Here is a 15,611-nt window from a genome sequence, read left to right as displayed (position 1 = left end):
CTTTTGGACATTCTGAAAACAGAACCCTAGTAAGGATTATGCTCAATAGCACTGTCTTGTGGACATTCGTGGAACAGCACCCTAGTAAGGATTAGGCTCAATAGCACCATCTTTTGGGCATTCTGAGAACAGCAACCTAGAAAGGGAGTAGGCTCAATAGTGCACTCTTCTGGACATGTAGAGAATAGCACCCTCACAAGGGATTGGGCTCAATAGTGCCCTCTTGTGGGCATTTTGAGAACAGCACACTAGTAAAAGGATCAGCTTCAATAGTACCCTTTTGTGGGCATTGTACAAACAGCACCTTAGCAAGGGATTATGCTCAATAGCACCATTTTGTGAGCATTCGTGGAACAGCACCTGAGTAACGAATTAGGCTTAATAGCGCCTTGTGGGTATTCTAAGAACAGCACCCTAATAAGTGATTAGTCTCAATAGTGCCTTCTAGTAGACATTAGGAGAACAGCACCCTTGAAAGGGATTAGTGTCAATAGTGCCCTCTTGTGGACATTCTGAGAACAGCACCTTGGTAGGGGATTCGTGTCAATAGCGCCCTCCTGTGGAAATTCTGAAAAGAGCACCCTAGAAAGGGATTAGTCTCTATAGCACACTCTGGTGGGCAGTTAGAGAACAGCACCCTAGTTCGGGATTAGGCTCAATGCGCCCTTTTGTGGGTATTCTGAGAACAGCAATCTAATAAGAGATTGGGCGCAACAGCGCCTCGTTTGGGCATTTAGAGAATGGCACCCTAACAAGGGATTATGCTCAGTAGCACCATCTTGAGGGCATTTGTGGAACAGCATCCTAGTAATGGATTATGCTCAATAATGCTATCTTGTGGGCATTCTGAGAACAGGACCCTAGCAAGGGGTAATGCTTAATAGTGCCATCTTGTGGGCATTTGTGGAACAGCACCCCATGATGCATTAAGCACAATAGCGCCCTCTTATGGGTATTCTGAGAACAGCACCCTAGTAAGAGATTGGGCTCAATAGCACCCTCTTCTGGGCATTTTCCCAACAGCAAACTCATAAGGGATTAGACCAGCCATGGGCAAACTACGGCCCGCGGGCCGGATCTGGCCCATTTGAAATGAATAAAACTAAAAAAAAAAAGACTGTACCCTTTTATGTAATGATGTTTACTTTGAATTTATATTAGTTCACACAAACACTCCACCCATGCTTTTGTTCCGGCCCTCCGGTCCAGTTTAAGAACCCATTGTGGCCCTCGAGTCAAAAAGTTTGCCCACCCCTGGATTAGACTCTATAGTGCAGTGGTTCTCAACCTTCCTAATGTCGCGACCCTTTAATACAGTTCCTCATGTTGTGGTGACCCCCAATTTCATTGTTACAAATTGAACATAATTAAAGCATAGTGATTAATCACAAAAACAATATGTAATTATATATGTGTTTTCCAATGGTCTTCGGTGACCCCTGTGAAAAGGTTGTTCGACGCCCAAAGGGGTCGCGACCCACAGGTTGAGAATCGCTGCTATAGTGCCAATCCTGCATGGTGCTCCAGGAGGAATCTGACTGGTCAGAGGGGTATATTTATACAAGTACCAGGCTTTCTGGGATATACCTACAAATGTACCCACTGACTGTATTTCATATGTCAGTAACATGCCTCCTCCACTCACATAGCTCATCTCCTCCTTGGCTACTGAAATGATACAATTAGCTTGCCAGCTGACCTTCTATGTGCAGACAACTCATTCTGTGGTCTAGACAAATAAATTATGTAAGTGCCCAGAAAGCCTTCCTGGTGTCAGACACTGGTTCTCATTGTTCCTGAATAAAACCTGTGCTAGCAACCAGAACTCCAAGACACAGCAACACACTGACTGACACCCAGTAGAGGTGACAAATGGTGCTGGAGGCACTTGTTGCCAGGCCGGATGACCTGACATGGCCTGAAACACTCCCAGAAATTCTCCAGGTGCTCCAGGGGGAGTTTGACTGGTTAGAAGTGTGGGATTGTTAATCTTTTTGTCTCTCTTCTCTGCCAGGATATCAAGATTGTTACTCATTCTGCTTCCTCACAAATTTCACAGCCTGGGTACAGAGTTCACCAGTGGCAAAGGAAATTGAGGCACTAGTCAGAAACAAAGGGGTCACTGTCAGCTCTACTGTAGCAGAAAACACTGCTTCCACCAAACTCATTCCTTCATCTGAGACACACAATTAGACCACATTTCTGATCTCCATTGTAGGAAATTCTATCCAGGGGAATATGAGGGAAAAGTGATGTATGCCACTTCCAGGCTTGAGATGTCCAGCCATGGTACCTCTTTAATCCAGTCTACTGGCTTAATATCGGCTGGAATCCATATATTGAAGCTAGAACTTCCAACATCCTGGATTCCTGAACAATTACTTAGGAGCCAACTAGAAACATCTATCAGAATTGCATTGCTATATGTAAGAGAAATTAATGACTCCTGTGTTGAGCCACTCATTTGAGGGGTTTGTTGTCACAAAAGCTAGCACTACTTTAATGAATACACAGATTGGTGTTCATGTCACATTTGAGGGGTCAGGGTAATACTACCCAGAGTTACGGTTAGACCAGAGGAGATGGTCACCCAGGGTTGCCTGAAGAAGCGTGGCTAGAGAATTCTACTTGTAGTGCATGAAGGAAGAAAGACTAACTGCTAGAAAAGCATCCCAAAAGCCAAAATGAAGGGAGGAAGCTGCTCACAGGAGAGTACGTAATGAGAATGGAGCCAGGAGGCCAGGGAGCAAGTTGGGTGGCAGAGCATGAAGATAATCACAGCACAAGGTGCAGCAAAGATCCATTTTCCTCAGCTGTCAATAGAGGGATGTGGGAAAGAACAGTGCAAACCTTGGTGTTAGCCTGCCTCCTTGAGAGCCTGCTGTGCATCTCATTAGCTTCCAGAGCCTCTGCCCACTGGCCTCATTCCTGCAGCTCTCACTCCTCAGGGTTTGTTCATTTCCTGCTTTTCTTTTGCTTAACCTTACGCTGCACCTGTCAGACACTGACAGGGCTCACACTTCACTCCCATGTTCTCACCATATCGTTGCCTAGATTTGACTTTTCTCATAAACTGGTGGCTGCTGTGTTAGTTACTGTGGGAAACTGGCCCTTATCCAGAAGAGGAAAGAACGGCTGTTTTTGCTCTAATGTTACTTCTAGCCCTGTGATTTCATAATAGTACTCTTTATCAGCCCCTCCTCAGATTAAACCGAAACCACCCAGATGAGCACTCAGGCTGCAAAAGGGGCAAATTCCCACAAGGTCCTGCTTCTAAGAATTCAGGACTTCATGACAAGAGTCATAAGCATTTAGGTATTTCATGATCTCTTGGCCAAGCTAGCATTCCTGGGGGAAAAGGTATATGGCTTTTGGTTAAGGGTCTGAATAGGAACTTTATCAACCTTAGTCCCCCTTTACTACCAAAATCTTTCCTGCCTTTCTAGTGGTCACCATGTCTGAACATCTTCCTCGGAAGAACCTCAACACAAAGAAACTGCCGTCATTTGGACTGTTTAGATCTCAAGTCTTCTGTTGGTCCTGGCCTCAGGAGCTGTGTACCTGCCTGGCCTCCAGGATTTCTGCCCTATATTCGGAAGTTCTCTCAGGATACCAGGGCCAATAATGTTTACTAAGGATCCTTAGTTCATTTCCTGTGCTTCATTTCCAAGCCACAATGAGGGTACTCATGTTTTATCTCCTGGGATAGCATCTATGCAAATTACCAGTGCTGAGAAGTGTCTAGCAATGCTGAGCCTAGTATTATACCAAGATGAAGACGTGATGAACAATGTACATGGATCACCAAAGCCCCAGGTGAGGAGACATAGAAGAGCTGAGGACACGCTGAGGGCAGGACCGGAGGCAACCGGGTGAATCACAAAGTCCAAGCTAGGTTGAGTGGGACAATCAGATTCTAAAGGAAAATCCTTCATGAATGGAGAACAAAATAAGGTGAAGGAAACAAGAAAGTATAGGTAAGAGGTTGGACAGATGATACTATAATTTGAAAAAAAAGCCTGAGTTTCAGTGTCCACTCAGATATAGGTTTGAATTGTTTTATCTCCACTTTGTGAGTCCTGTGGCCTCTTAAAATTCAATTAACCACTTGGAGCCTTGGAGGACTTGTAAAATAGAATATCCACCTCCTAGAGTTATTGTAAGAATTAGAGATTATAGATTTATATAGGTATAACAGTTGCATCACCTAGCAAGCATCAAATAAATGATGACTGCCATTAATATGATTATTGGTTGTTAACCTTCTATAGGTAATAACAGTCTTAGCCAGGAACTGATGATTGAAATCATCATAGCACCTTGCTTCAGCCAACAATGAACCTTTATTTAGTATTTAAAGCTTACTATTCATTCACTGAATGAAGTAAACGTCGTTAATATGTAAAAGTCTGAGCTAGCTGCCAAAAACACGGTACCCCCATGCATACACTATAATATTATGTGTTTTTATGTGATTATCCATCTTTATTTTAAACTGCCAGTATTTTAAAGATTTGTTACTAAATATAAGTTTGATTCACTTCTATACAATACTACACTGATTTGGCTGCCTTTCCTGTTCTCCGAAGTTTTCTCTTTTTATTGAATCAACCCTTTGTTCTGGCACCATGTTAATATACCTTTTGGTCTATTTATATATGTGACATCTTGGATTGGCTTTTTATTTCAAGTTTCTTCCTGGCAAAGACAACGAGCACAGCGAGCATGCTTAATAAATGTTACATAATAATAATTATTAAATGTGCTTTTAAAATCTCAAGCAGCTTTTTATCTTTCGCTTCTACTTTGAGATAATTATATACTTCCCCCAAGCTATTTATAGGCCCCATCAGGAAGCACAGCTGAAAAAAATGTGTTCCCAGTCCTGCCAACACCATGGTGAGAGTGATTTAAACTCTGAATTGCTGTTGCACGTGTTCAAATGGCATTCAACATATGGATATCTAATTCCAGTGACAGAAAACTTTTCCCATCTCAAATCTCCCTGATGGAGGTGTTTATTGACTATGCTTCATCCATATCACCGTTCTCATTCATCAACAAACTGAGATTACACACAACGGTTACAAAAACACACCTTTTATTTGCTGTTATCTGACCATCTGTGCCTGTGCTCTCGGCTGCACCTTGAGTCATCTCCTTCCTTTATCCTCTGAAGCCTGAATCCAAGCATATTTAGTGAAGACCACAGATGTATTCATAGATCAACCTTACAAATAAAAGGAACAGAGGGCCTCCTCCATCACGTGATTTGCACATCATTGGATCAAAACATTATACATTGTGCCCTACTCTTAGATGTGCCAGGTTTGGCAAATAAAGATGTAGCAGCACTATCCGCTCTCCACACTGTCCCCCAAACTAGCCTACATGCAGTGTCAGAAAACCCCCAGATTACCTTCTCCCCTAAATCAAGGATGCAGGTTTGTGCCATGGGCAGGCCACTGGACTTGGGGACTAAAGACCTGGGTGCTGGTCTCAGGTCTTGCCAACTTAGAACCCACTTGTTTAGATGAGTCCATTAGGATTTTTACCACCAAGATTCTATCATCGAGCCCTAGCCAGTTTGGCTCAGTGGATAGAGTGTCGGCCTGTGGACTGAAGGGTCCCAGGTTCCATCCCAGTCAAGGGCACGTACCTCCGTTGCAGGCTCTTCCCCAGCCTGGGTCCTGGTCAGGGCTCATGCAGGAGGCAACCAATAGATGTGATCCTCTCACATCGATATTTTTCACCGTCTTTCCCTCTCTCTTTCCCTCTCTCTAAAAACCAATGGAAACATTTCCTCAGGTGAGGATTAAACAAACAAACAAAGACTCTATCATCGAAAGGTCCATTTCCAGCCTTTTGGGAACCACTACATTCTGTGAGCCATGGTGCCAGATGCTGGGGAAATAACAAGCGCAGTGTCCCACCATCAGGAAGCAAAGTATCGAGGGGGGCAGAAACCTGTGAGCTCCAGGGAGGAGGGGGTCTACACATCAAGACCATTGCTGTCGTTTTGTTTTAGGGGGGTTGTCATCACACCTCTCATAGGATTGCAGTGCTGTATTCCCCTCAGTGGGCATCTTGTTTTACTATGTATTTATTCTCATGAGAAGCCTCTTGCCCTTGACAGCGATCAAATCAAACCTTGTGGTTGGCAATAATAACCTTCACACAGATGAACATAAGATACGGTGATGCCTCGCAATCTAAGGTAATCATAGCTTTTGAGACTATAAAGACCTTTGGGGAAGGCCTACAAGAGAACTCCATCTTTCTTCCTGTCAGAGAGAAACGTGCCATTTGCAGATACTTTGCTCATTGGATGAGTCCTGGAAGAGGAGGTGGAAGCAGAAATGCCCGGGCTCTGACAGTTCCCAAGGAGTCCCCAGCATCCATGAGGGAAAAGCTCTTCCAGCGTTAAGCCCGGAAGGGCAAAAGTGGCAGCAATACTCACCGAAGCAAGTGGGGGTGCACAACCGCTAGGGTCCCCTCAGAGTGTAAGTCCCACCTGCCAGCCACACCCTGGGGAGCAGCAATTCCTGGCCTCCTCACGTTGATCTGCCATGTTCCTTTGTCTGTGAGCTCGGCTATTTTCGTGGTTGACCTTGGGTGACAAACTAAAAAATATATATATTATTTCCTTAAAAGTATAAACATTCTATGATATTATTTTCTAATAACAGCGTACCTTTTAGATTAAGACACTTTCCAGGATCATTTATCTGGTCTCTGCTGACTTGATTACTGGTTTTTCCAAATGTTGCAACCTCACTATCCAGCCCTTCTCTCTCTGACAGTAAAGTCTCACGGACTCAAAGTGAAGTGAAGAGAGACCTAGAGCTGGGAGCCATCAAGCTGTGTTTGAATCCCAGCCCTACCTCCCAATTGCTGGGAGGATTTGGGCAAATCATTTAATTGCTCCAAAACTGTTTCTTCATCTGCTTATTAGGGTATAATGTATTGGAAAACTTCTAACAGGTACTGCCACAAAACAGATGTCAGTAAGATAAAAGTACACCATGAAAAAAATTTTTCATTATTTTCAAAAATATATAATAAACTACAGTAACAGTTTTGGGGTACAGTTTTGGTTTTGTTTAGTAAAGTGATTCATGGATTAAGAAATTATAATTACTATACCAATCATGAGTTGATATGTTAAAAATACTGCCATTTTATGTCACACTGAGAGTTCCAGTGACACAGCAAGGAGTGTCAAAGCTGGCCCAGGACCCTATGGCTTCTGACTTTATCACCTCCACCTCTTCTCCCAAGTAGTCTTGGCTACTATAGCTAAACCCCAGTACTTCAAATAAATTAGTACGTAATTAAAACCCAACTGTGTAACAAGGTGACAGACAGCCTTTCAAAAGGGGTCCTGAGATTTATGCAATTTAAATAAGTGTCTGGGTATTGACATGGCCCTAAAATTTCAGCCACAGTCAGCAAGTGCCATGAAAGTTCTATGACATTAGAGATGGTATCCAAGGCTCTCAGGGGCCCAGTTAGCTTGACAATCTCCTGACTGAGCCAAATATAGTTAATGACTTCTAACCAAGAACCAGCCCACCTAGGTTTTGCGTTAATATCCACAACTTTGTGAACAGGTGTTGCTGTTATGCTTTTTATTATGCAATGTGTGGAGGGTAAAAATCACCAGTATGATGCTTAGTAAGCTCTTCTCACTAGGGACTCATACCAGAGAATAATAGAAGCAAGGAAGCCTAAAAACTATGAACTTTGGCATTAGGCTTAGGTTTGAATCCACGCTATGCCTGACAAGTTGCTTAATCTCTTGGGAACATAATTTCCTCAGTTGGAAAAAGGAGAAAATACTTTGAATTAAAACAAAGTAGTATTTTGACTACAGTAAGTGGCCAAAAATTAGCACCCATCATTATTATTATGATTTGCATACTTTTATGCTGAGATTAATGTTATACTTTCAAATTCCTTAAAAGGCATCAGCCTTGACAAGTATCACAAATAATAAAAGTTCACCTAGAAAGGAAGTTGGCTTACAAAATCATCTTATCAATTAGTACTCCCTTTTAAGACGTTTCAAAACAGATACAGTGAAAATCAAAGATCAATATTATGCCTGTGATTCCATGAATCTGAACATAATGTGGTCAGAATGTGTATCCAATCCTCTGGAACAAGTTTGTCTTGGTCATTTTTTTAACCTCAACACTGAGATTTATGTGACTGATCGCAGCACCACAGGAGAATTTTATCATAAATTTGCATATGTGGATGATCTTTTGATGTGTCAATCTGTGTAGGCCACATACCCCAGTTATTCCATCAAACACTAACCTAGGTGTTGCTGTGAAGGTATTTCGTAGATATGATTAGAGTCCATCATCAGTCCACATTAAGAAAGATCATCCTAGATAACCTGGTGGGCCTGACTCAGAACTGAGGCTTGAGGAAGAAGAAATCCCACCTGCAATTCCCAGCCTCCCTTCCTGGTGGCCTGCCCTTCAGATTTCAGATTTGCCTAGCCAACCCCACAATTACGTAAGCCAATTCTTGTAATAAATCTCTTCTACTAGTTCTGCTTCTCTGGTTAAACGCTGACTGATATAGCTAAGAAATATTTATTTTTTCTTTTGGCATTGAATCTTACTGCACCTTAATACTTAAGGTATAAATTGCTCCTAAAGGTTCTTTGTATTATGAATGAGTTGAGTGGGGTTATTTTCATGGTAGATGTAAAAATGCTTTTAGTTTAACATGTTCCTCTATTTTGCTATATCTTCCTTACCTTTCCATTTCAAAAGAAAATGTCAAATGTAGATTCAACGACAACCTTCTTTTGTAAATCAACCTTTTTTTGTAACTTAAATATACTTAGCTATTGCATAAGAGTAAAAAAAATTAAAATAAAACCCCATGTCTAACTGGGAAAAATTAAAACTCTTATATACACATGTCATTTCCTATGGATTTAAAAGTGGATTTTAGATATACCTTAAATTTTAGAAATGGAAGCATAGTTGAAATCATTTTGTCAAAATAGGAGCAAATGCTGTCATTGATTTGCCAAGTGACAATCTAATTTTACATGACTCAGCAGTAAAATTTTCACAACTCTTCCAGACAGAATTTCTTAAAACTGTTTCTTAATACTAATAATGCTCTCTTGCCAAGTTTCATGTCATCCTTAACTATCCCAAGAACTTCTAAAATTAGAGTACAGTTATGCATATACCAGTTTTGAGGTCAAATATGAAAATAAGAACCCAAAGAAAACAAGATTTAAAACTAAACTCAGATTTTAATTTAACAGAAAGTATTATTCATGACAAGTCTTCTAAGATAGAATGAACTGGTCCTTAAAAAACTCCACTTTTAGAAATGTTAAACATTTATTAACTTTCTTATTGGGAGCACTTTTCCTGGTTGTAATAAGAATATGCACAAATAACCATACTTGTTGATTTCTGAATATTAACAGTCCAAAGTTCAAAGCGTTTTTTCCCCATACAGGTCAGGTACTATTTTAAAATACATTATTTTTAATTACAAAGTCCTAGTACCAATATATATATATATATATGTATATATATATATATGTATATATATATATATATATACATATATATATATGAAATGTATTACCATTTACCTGTAATAACAAACATGTGTTTTGATATTATTATAAAAACTGAGTTTTCAATGAAGGCAGTTTAGAAGGGCTGTCATTGAGAAAATAAATTTGAATTAAGCAATCCTTTAAACTAAAAATCATGGCAGAATAATATTTCAAGCAAATGAAAATGTTTCTGTGATATATACATAAATATTTTCATGTAAACAAAAGCAAAACGCAAGAAAAAAGTAAATATCTTTGTTAGCAACCAAAATACATGGAATTTGAAAAGTTTATTTTCTCTTCTTCATGCTTCCATTAAATGAGACTGGCATAAGAAGAGCAGTGGGGATTAGAAGATTTTACATTCCCCTCATCCTCTTCAGGAGGTTCCATACAATAGACACCTCTCTGGGAGAAGATATTAGAGGAATTCGGCTCCAGAAAGTCATGACTTTCAAATATTAAGTCACTCTCTCTGCTCTCCTGTGAAATGAGATGGTTTATCAGCGTTGTGCCAGCTGAAAGAAGGTAACTCTACTACTGCTGAGATCCAGCACTAACACACATGGCAGCAAATTAGGCACAATAATGGGTAGATTTTCCTCCGGATGCAGATTACCCATGCACTAGAAGATAATGGCTTCCAACACAAAACAAGCATTTTTGAATAACAGAGACAATATTGAAATGGGTATATTCTCGACAGAAATGATTACTGAAGTATGCCCCTTGGACCACCTGCATCAGAATCGGGCAGGGTACTCAACAAAATAAAAGCGTGCATCCCTGGGCCCAATGCAGACACTCTGGGGCCCTGGGCATCTGTGAATGCCCCCTGGGAATACTCAGACACATATTCATATTAAAGCTTGAGTATCACTACAAAACTATAGGAGGTTACTTTTGACCACACATATTTCACTATGCCCTTCATACTTCTTATTAGCCAGAAGGAAAATGGAAACAAAAAACATTTCTGATTATGTCAGTCAGTGGTGATAATTAGTAGTGGTATTTATTTTCCCCTCAAGAAAATACAGGGGAATAGGCAACATAGGAGTCTGCACCTAAATTTTTCAAAGGTACTCCATAGTACTTTTTTTTTAAAGCTTTCAAATTGTATACACAATAAAAACGTTCAAAATGATTTGTAAACTGTCATCTGATCAAGATTATCCAGTGTAAAGAGAACTGCTGATCGGTGTTGCTCAATTCTCACAAAGGCCCCTTTCTTCTTTCTTCTTTCTTCTTCCACAGACACCGAGCATCTCAGCAGGCAATCCAGAGCTCTCACCAGATGATGCACTGCCTACCAAGCAGCACAAAAGTACCTAAGGATTGCTCATAAAAAGGACAAAGAAAGCCAAAACCCCGTCTCAACTGCAAACAAAAAGGAGTCTCAAGACCTACTGCCAATATATATTGTAAGATGAATACAGAGCATGCCTACTTTCCTTAGAGAAAGTCTAATTTCAAATATACTTATTAATATCTGCTTGAAATCCAGTTGAAAATGGGAGGCATGATACACTTCAATATGCTACTAGTATCTACTATAGTATTTATATTCTACAAGATCCCTATGGACGCAACAGTTTTACCTGTGAATAACAGACGTAGAAACCAAAGAGGTAGGTGACTGTCATCATCAGACGATCCCAAACCAACATGTTAAATAATATGCTCGAGTCTGAAAAAAGTTCTTCACATGGAAAATGAGTCCCAACACTGTTACAATTGCATGAGCAGGGTTTCCCAGATCTTTTGTGATGTCGTCAAACTTTGGAAGTCCTAGCTCCTGATACTGTGCCACGTGCTCTTCAGATGGTCAATGTTAAGAAACAGCTAATGAAATAGAATGTAAAGAAGTAATACTGGAGACCAAAGAGGGAAGCCACCGTCAACTGGGCTCTTCAAACATCTCCACTCTCACATGGAGGGAAGCACATTATAGTTGGGCCAGACCTTAGATTCATCTAATCCAACTCTCTAGTTGTACAACTAAAAAAAACAGAGGTTCACAAAACACTAAAATTCCAAAAAGATGCTATAAATCAAAAAATGTTCATGGTTTACTTACCTATTTATAAAGCCCATGGTGTAGCAACGGGGCTGCACTTTCAGCCCCTATAGCCTTCGTCTGCAGCCCCATCCCTGTCAGCTATTTTATCAAGTCTATCAGTGGTTCCAGGAAGAAGGGGACCAAAGGGTCTGGATGCACCAAGGGGGTCAGACCATCAGCAAGAGAAAAATAATTTGAAACCCCAGACCAGCCCTATTACAACTTGCTCTACGCTTGGACCAGGGCTTATCTTTGCTTCTATGTAGGAGACTCACGTCGGAGCATATTCACCAACCCCAGCTCTGCTAGGGGCAAGCCCGGATAACAGTGCTGTCCTACCGTCCCTAGAACATTTAGAGACAGCTGAACCACTGGAAGCCTCCAAACCCACAAAGCCAAGACCTACACACAGCTGTACCGAACTTCTCCATAACTGTCAGTCCTTTGTTTTGTAAACCAAAGTGTCATCTTATTTCCTGATCATCTTACTTACCTACGATTTTAAAGTTCCACTGTGAAAGCGTAGTTGTGTGGTTTTATTTCATGTTTATATTTCCCAGACTTCCTGCATTAGTTTCACATTTCTTTTGGTAATTTAAAAGATGAAGTTATTTTTTAAAAGGTTTTATAGTCTTAAAAAATAGAAGGATATGCAAAGCCCCTCTTGACTATGAAACATCTGAACCTGAATTTATGCCTGTGTGGCACAGAGAAATAGCACAGCCTTGGGACTCCCACAGATGTTTTGGGTCCCAGGTCTGGGACTAACCTTGAGCAGGATTTTAGTCTCTGAGACTTGCTTTCTTCATCTGTAAAAAAAGAAGAAATAATACCTACCTCACAGGATGCTGTGAGGATAAAAGGATACACAGTGCCTGGCACATGGTAGGTCAAAATAGTGGTAGGTCCTTCTCCCTGCTGGACTCAGTGAGAATCCTTGAGTGAAAGGAGACACCACAGCCCACACCAGCCACCCCTCACTGCATCCCATTTAGAGTGGCAAGGATGTTCTGTCTTCTTGACTTTGCCCTATTGCTCTAAAGAATTGCTATTGTGCTTAGAAAAATATCTACATTTCTATGTTCTCTCCTTTAAAACTGTACATGCAGATAAAACATTTTTTAAAACTATCTTTCTAGAAATGAAAATGCAATGTCTCCTAAAGCATAACATGTCATGTATAAAAACAATTCTGAAAAACATGACTGAATTAGTTTGTACATTATTTCCTAAAGTGCACCAAAGTAAATATTAATGACCTTTGAAATGTCACTAACCTCCTTGGGTTATTTCTTAAAATAAAAGTAAATATTTATCTACTGAGATGTATGTGGTTTTTGGCTCCAATACAATGGCAAAAAGCAGCAGTGTTTTCCAGAAGAAAAAGAATAAACTCAACTAAGCACACCTGAGCAGCATACCAAACACCGACAATTCAGTGTGACTGCAGGCTCAATAAAGCACAATCCTGATTCCTGCTTCCAAAACAAAATCAACCAAGATACAAAAACCATTTCCCACCCTAAATAGAGGATTTCTGTTGAATCCTGGAGGTAACATCTGTGATCACTGCCCTATTGTGTATCCTTGGTAACAGAATTATAACTAGTCACCATTCTTTCTTTATACTGCACACACCACACACACACACACACACACACACACACACACACACAAAGCTATAAAAACCGGAAAACTGTAAGTGGAAAAGCCATGTGAAAGAAAATTCAGAGTCCAGTAAAGAACAACCATCACCCCAAATTTCAGGCAGTTCCCATATTCACACCACCGTCCGGTGTTCCCCGCACACGTAGACAGCACTGGGGCGTATCCGTCGCCTTGTGTGACGAGGGAGCTGCGGCAAAAACTTGAAGGACTTGGGCATCATGTCCAGGCAGGCCTCGTGGAATTTCTTAATCCTCCAGTAGTAAATCAGTGGGTTCAATGCAGACTTGAGGTAGCAGAGCCAAAGGAGCCAGGTGCTAATCTCAAAAAAGTTGTGCTGATAGTAAAAGTGCTTGCTGAACGTGGCCACCAGGCTGTAAGTGGTGAACGGGGCCCAGCAGACGATGAAGACCGCAAAGAGGATCAAGATGGTGGTGAAGGCACGTGTTTTAAAGCCCATGTCGATGCTCATCTGGAAGGGTCTCTGCAGACTCATGAGACCCAGTTTGCTGGCCTGGCTGAGGCATATACCCTCAGGGTAGCTATGGATCCTCAAGGCATTGTGCCGGAGAGTGTTGAGTATACCCATAAACGAATACAGTATCACCAGGAAGGGTATGAAGAAAGAAAGAAGAGAAATCAAAATCACATAAGCCTGGTAACCTGGGTTGGTTGTGTACCCAAACACGCACTGGGGGGCTCGGGAAGGTACCTGCAGGTCAGGGTTGCCGACAGCCAAAGGGAAAGCTATGCAAAAGGAAGCTGCCCAAGAAACTGCGATCAGAACCTTAGCCCTGTAGGGGTTTAGCTTGTCCTGCCTCTGGACTATAATAAGGAACCTATCGATGCTAATGATGAGCAGGATGGCTACCCCCTCCATAACAAACAACCAGAAAAACATGGCAGATACCCTACAGAAGAATTTCCCAAAAATCCATCTGGTAGTGAGAATAGTTACCAAGGCAAAGGGCATGTTCAGCACTGCAAGCAACATGTCTGCGAACGCCAGGCTGGCCAGGAGGATGTTAATGGCAGATCGCATGGCGGCTTTTTGGTAAACCATGAGGCAAACCACCAAGTTCCCGAGAAAAGACACAAACAGAATAAATATCATGATAGCAGAAAGGATGATCTGCAGAGGCAGGTTGAGGCTCTGATAAGCTGCTGGTGCTGGGGGTACAGCTGTGCTATTCACGGTCAAGGAACTCATCCCCGTGGGAGCCAGGGTGTCAAAATTGTATCTAAGCAGAGGATGCTGGACTGGTGGCGGGGCCGTAATATTCACGTACGTGTTTTCATAGACTACAAACGTCGTGTTGGTTGCCCCCGTGTGGGACGCAGTCAGCCCTGCAGAGAAGACCATGGCTTCAGTAGGAGGGAAGGCGCTAGCAGCTAGGAGGGTGTTCTTCCAGCATCTCAACACCCAGCAGCAGTTTCACGTTTCCCTGGCAGGCTTGGAAACACGTTCTGGAAAACAGACAGAGTTCCATCTTCCACAGAAGTCCTTTTGCCTGAAAATAAGCCCAAAATATGAAAAGTAAATGAGAAATGAGCTTCATAAATAACACTTGACTTCTTACCTTTTGTCATGGAGGATCAGTTTGCCTTTTTTTAACACTTCAAAAATATTTACATCTCTAGCACAAGTAGCACTAAGATACTATTGTTCTGTTGTTTTATTTTTAGTCAACCATGACGGAAATTTCATGACACTCATGTATGAAGTAAAAGTGAAAAAAATTAAAATGTATTACCACTTCAAAGTCAAAAGTTAGAACCTTACTTTCTTTTAAATTTCCAGTAGCAACTTGGTCTTTCCACAGTCACTATTAATACAGGTTTTATTATCTGGTTCTCCTGAGAGTACTAATGTTTTTCTTAATAGCTTTTTGGTACAGATTCATATTCTATGTTTACGTTAGCACAACACTAGATGGCAAGAAAAACCTGAACTCAGTTTTCTACTTAACACTTTTATTGTAACACCTACTAGGTTATTTCCTATGAAGGGTTTGAAACAGTTTCCTGGCTTTCTATTTCTTTGTGCTTTTTCCCAGAAATCTCACCATCACCACCTTGGAAAAGTTATTCAAAATGACAAGAAAAATTATATGTAAAAAGTCTTGATCATATTTTCAAGACTTTACTTTTTTCAAAGCTTTCTTTATTCTCATATTCTCTCTTCTTTCCCATAACCACTAACTTCCATCCTTTATTTTATGATACAAAGACTTCTATCTGAAAAGATCAAAGAAATTGAAAAAATTCTTTTCCCTA

General features: G+C 41.0%; 1 protein-coding gene across 1 annotated transcript; it reads right to left on the bottom strand.

Moving 5' to 3' along the window:
- Nucleotides 1-9,591: 9,591 nt before the first annotated feature.
- On the bottom strand, nucleotides 9,592-14,830 carry GPR63 (G protein-coupled receptor 63). Its single transcript, XM_070418056.1, has one exon. The coding sequence runs from the start codon at nucleotides 14,695-14,697 to the stop codon at nucleotides 13,450-13,452; it is 1,248 nt and encodes a 415-aa protein (XP_070274157.1). The 5' UTR covers nucleotides 14,698-14,830; the 3' UTR covers nucleotides 9,592-13,449.
- Nucleotides 14,831-15,611: the final 781 nt, after the last annotated feature.

Source organism: Myotis yumanensis, unplaced genomic scaffold (assembly GCF_028538775.1).
Source record: "Myotis yumanensis isolate MYYU_CA2020_CCGP unplaced genomic scaffold, mMyoYum1.0.hap1 SCAF_6, whole genome shotgun sequence".
In the NCBI taxonomy this organism is placed as follows: domain Eukaryota; kingdom Metazoa; phylum Chordata; class Mammalia; order Chiroptera; family Vespertilionidae; genus Myotis; species Myotis yumanensis.
This window is presented reverse-complemented; position numbering and strand designations above follow the sequence as displayed.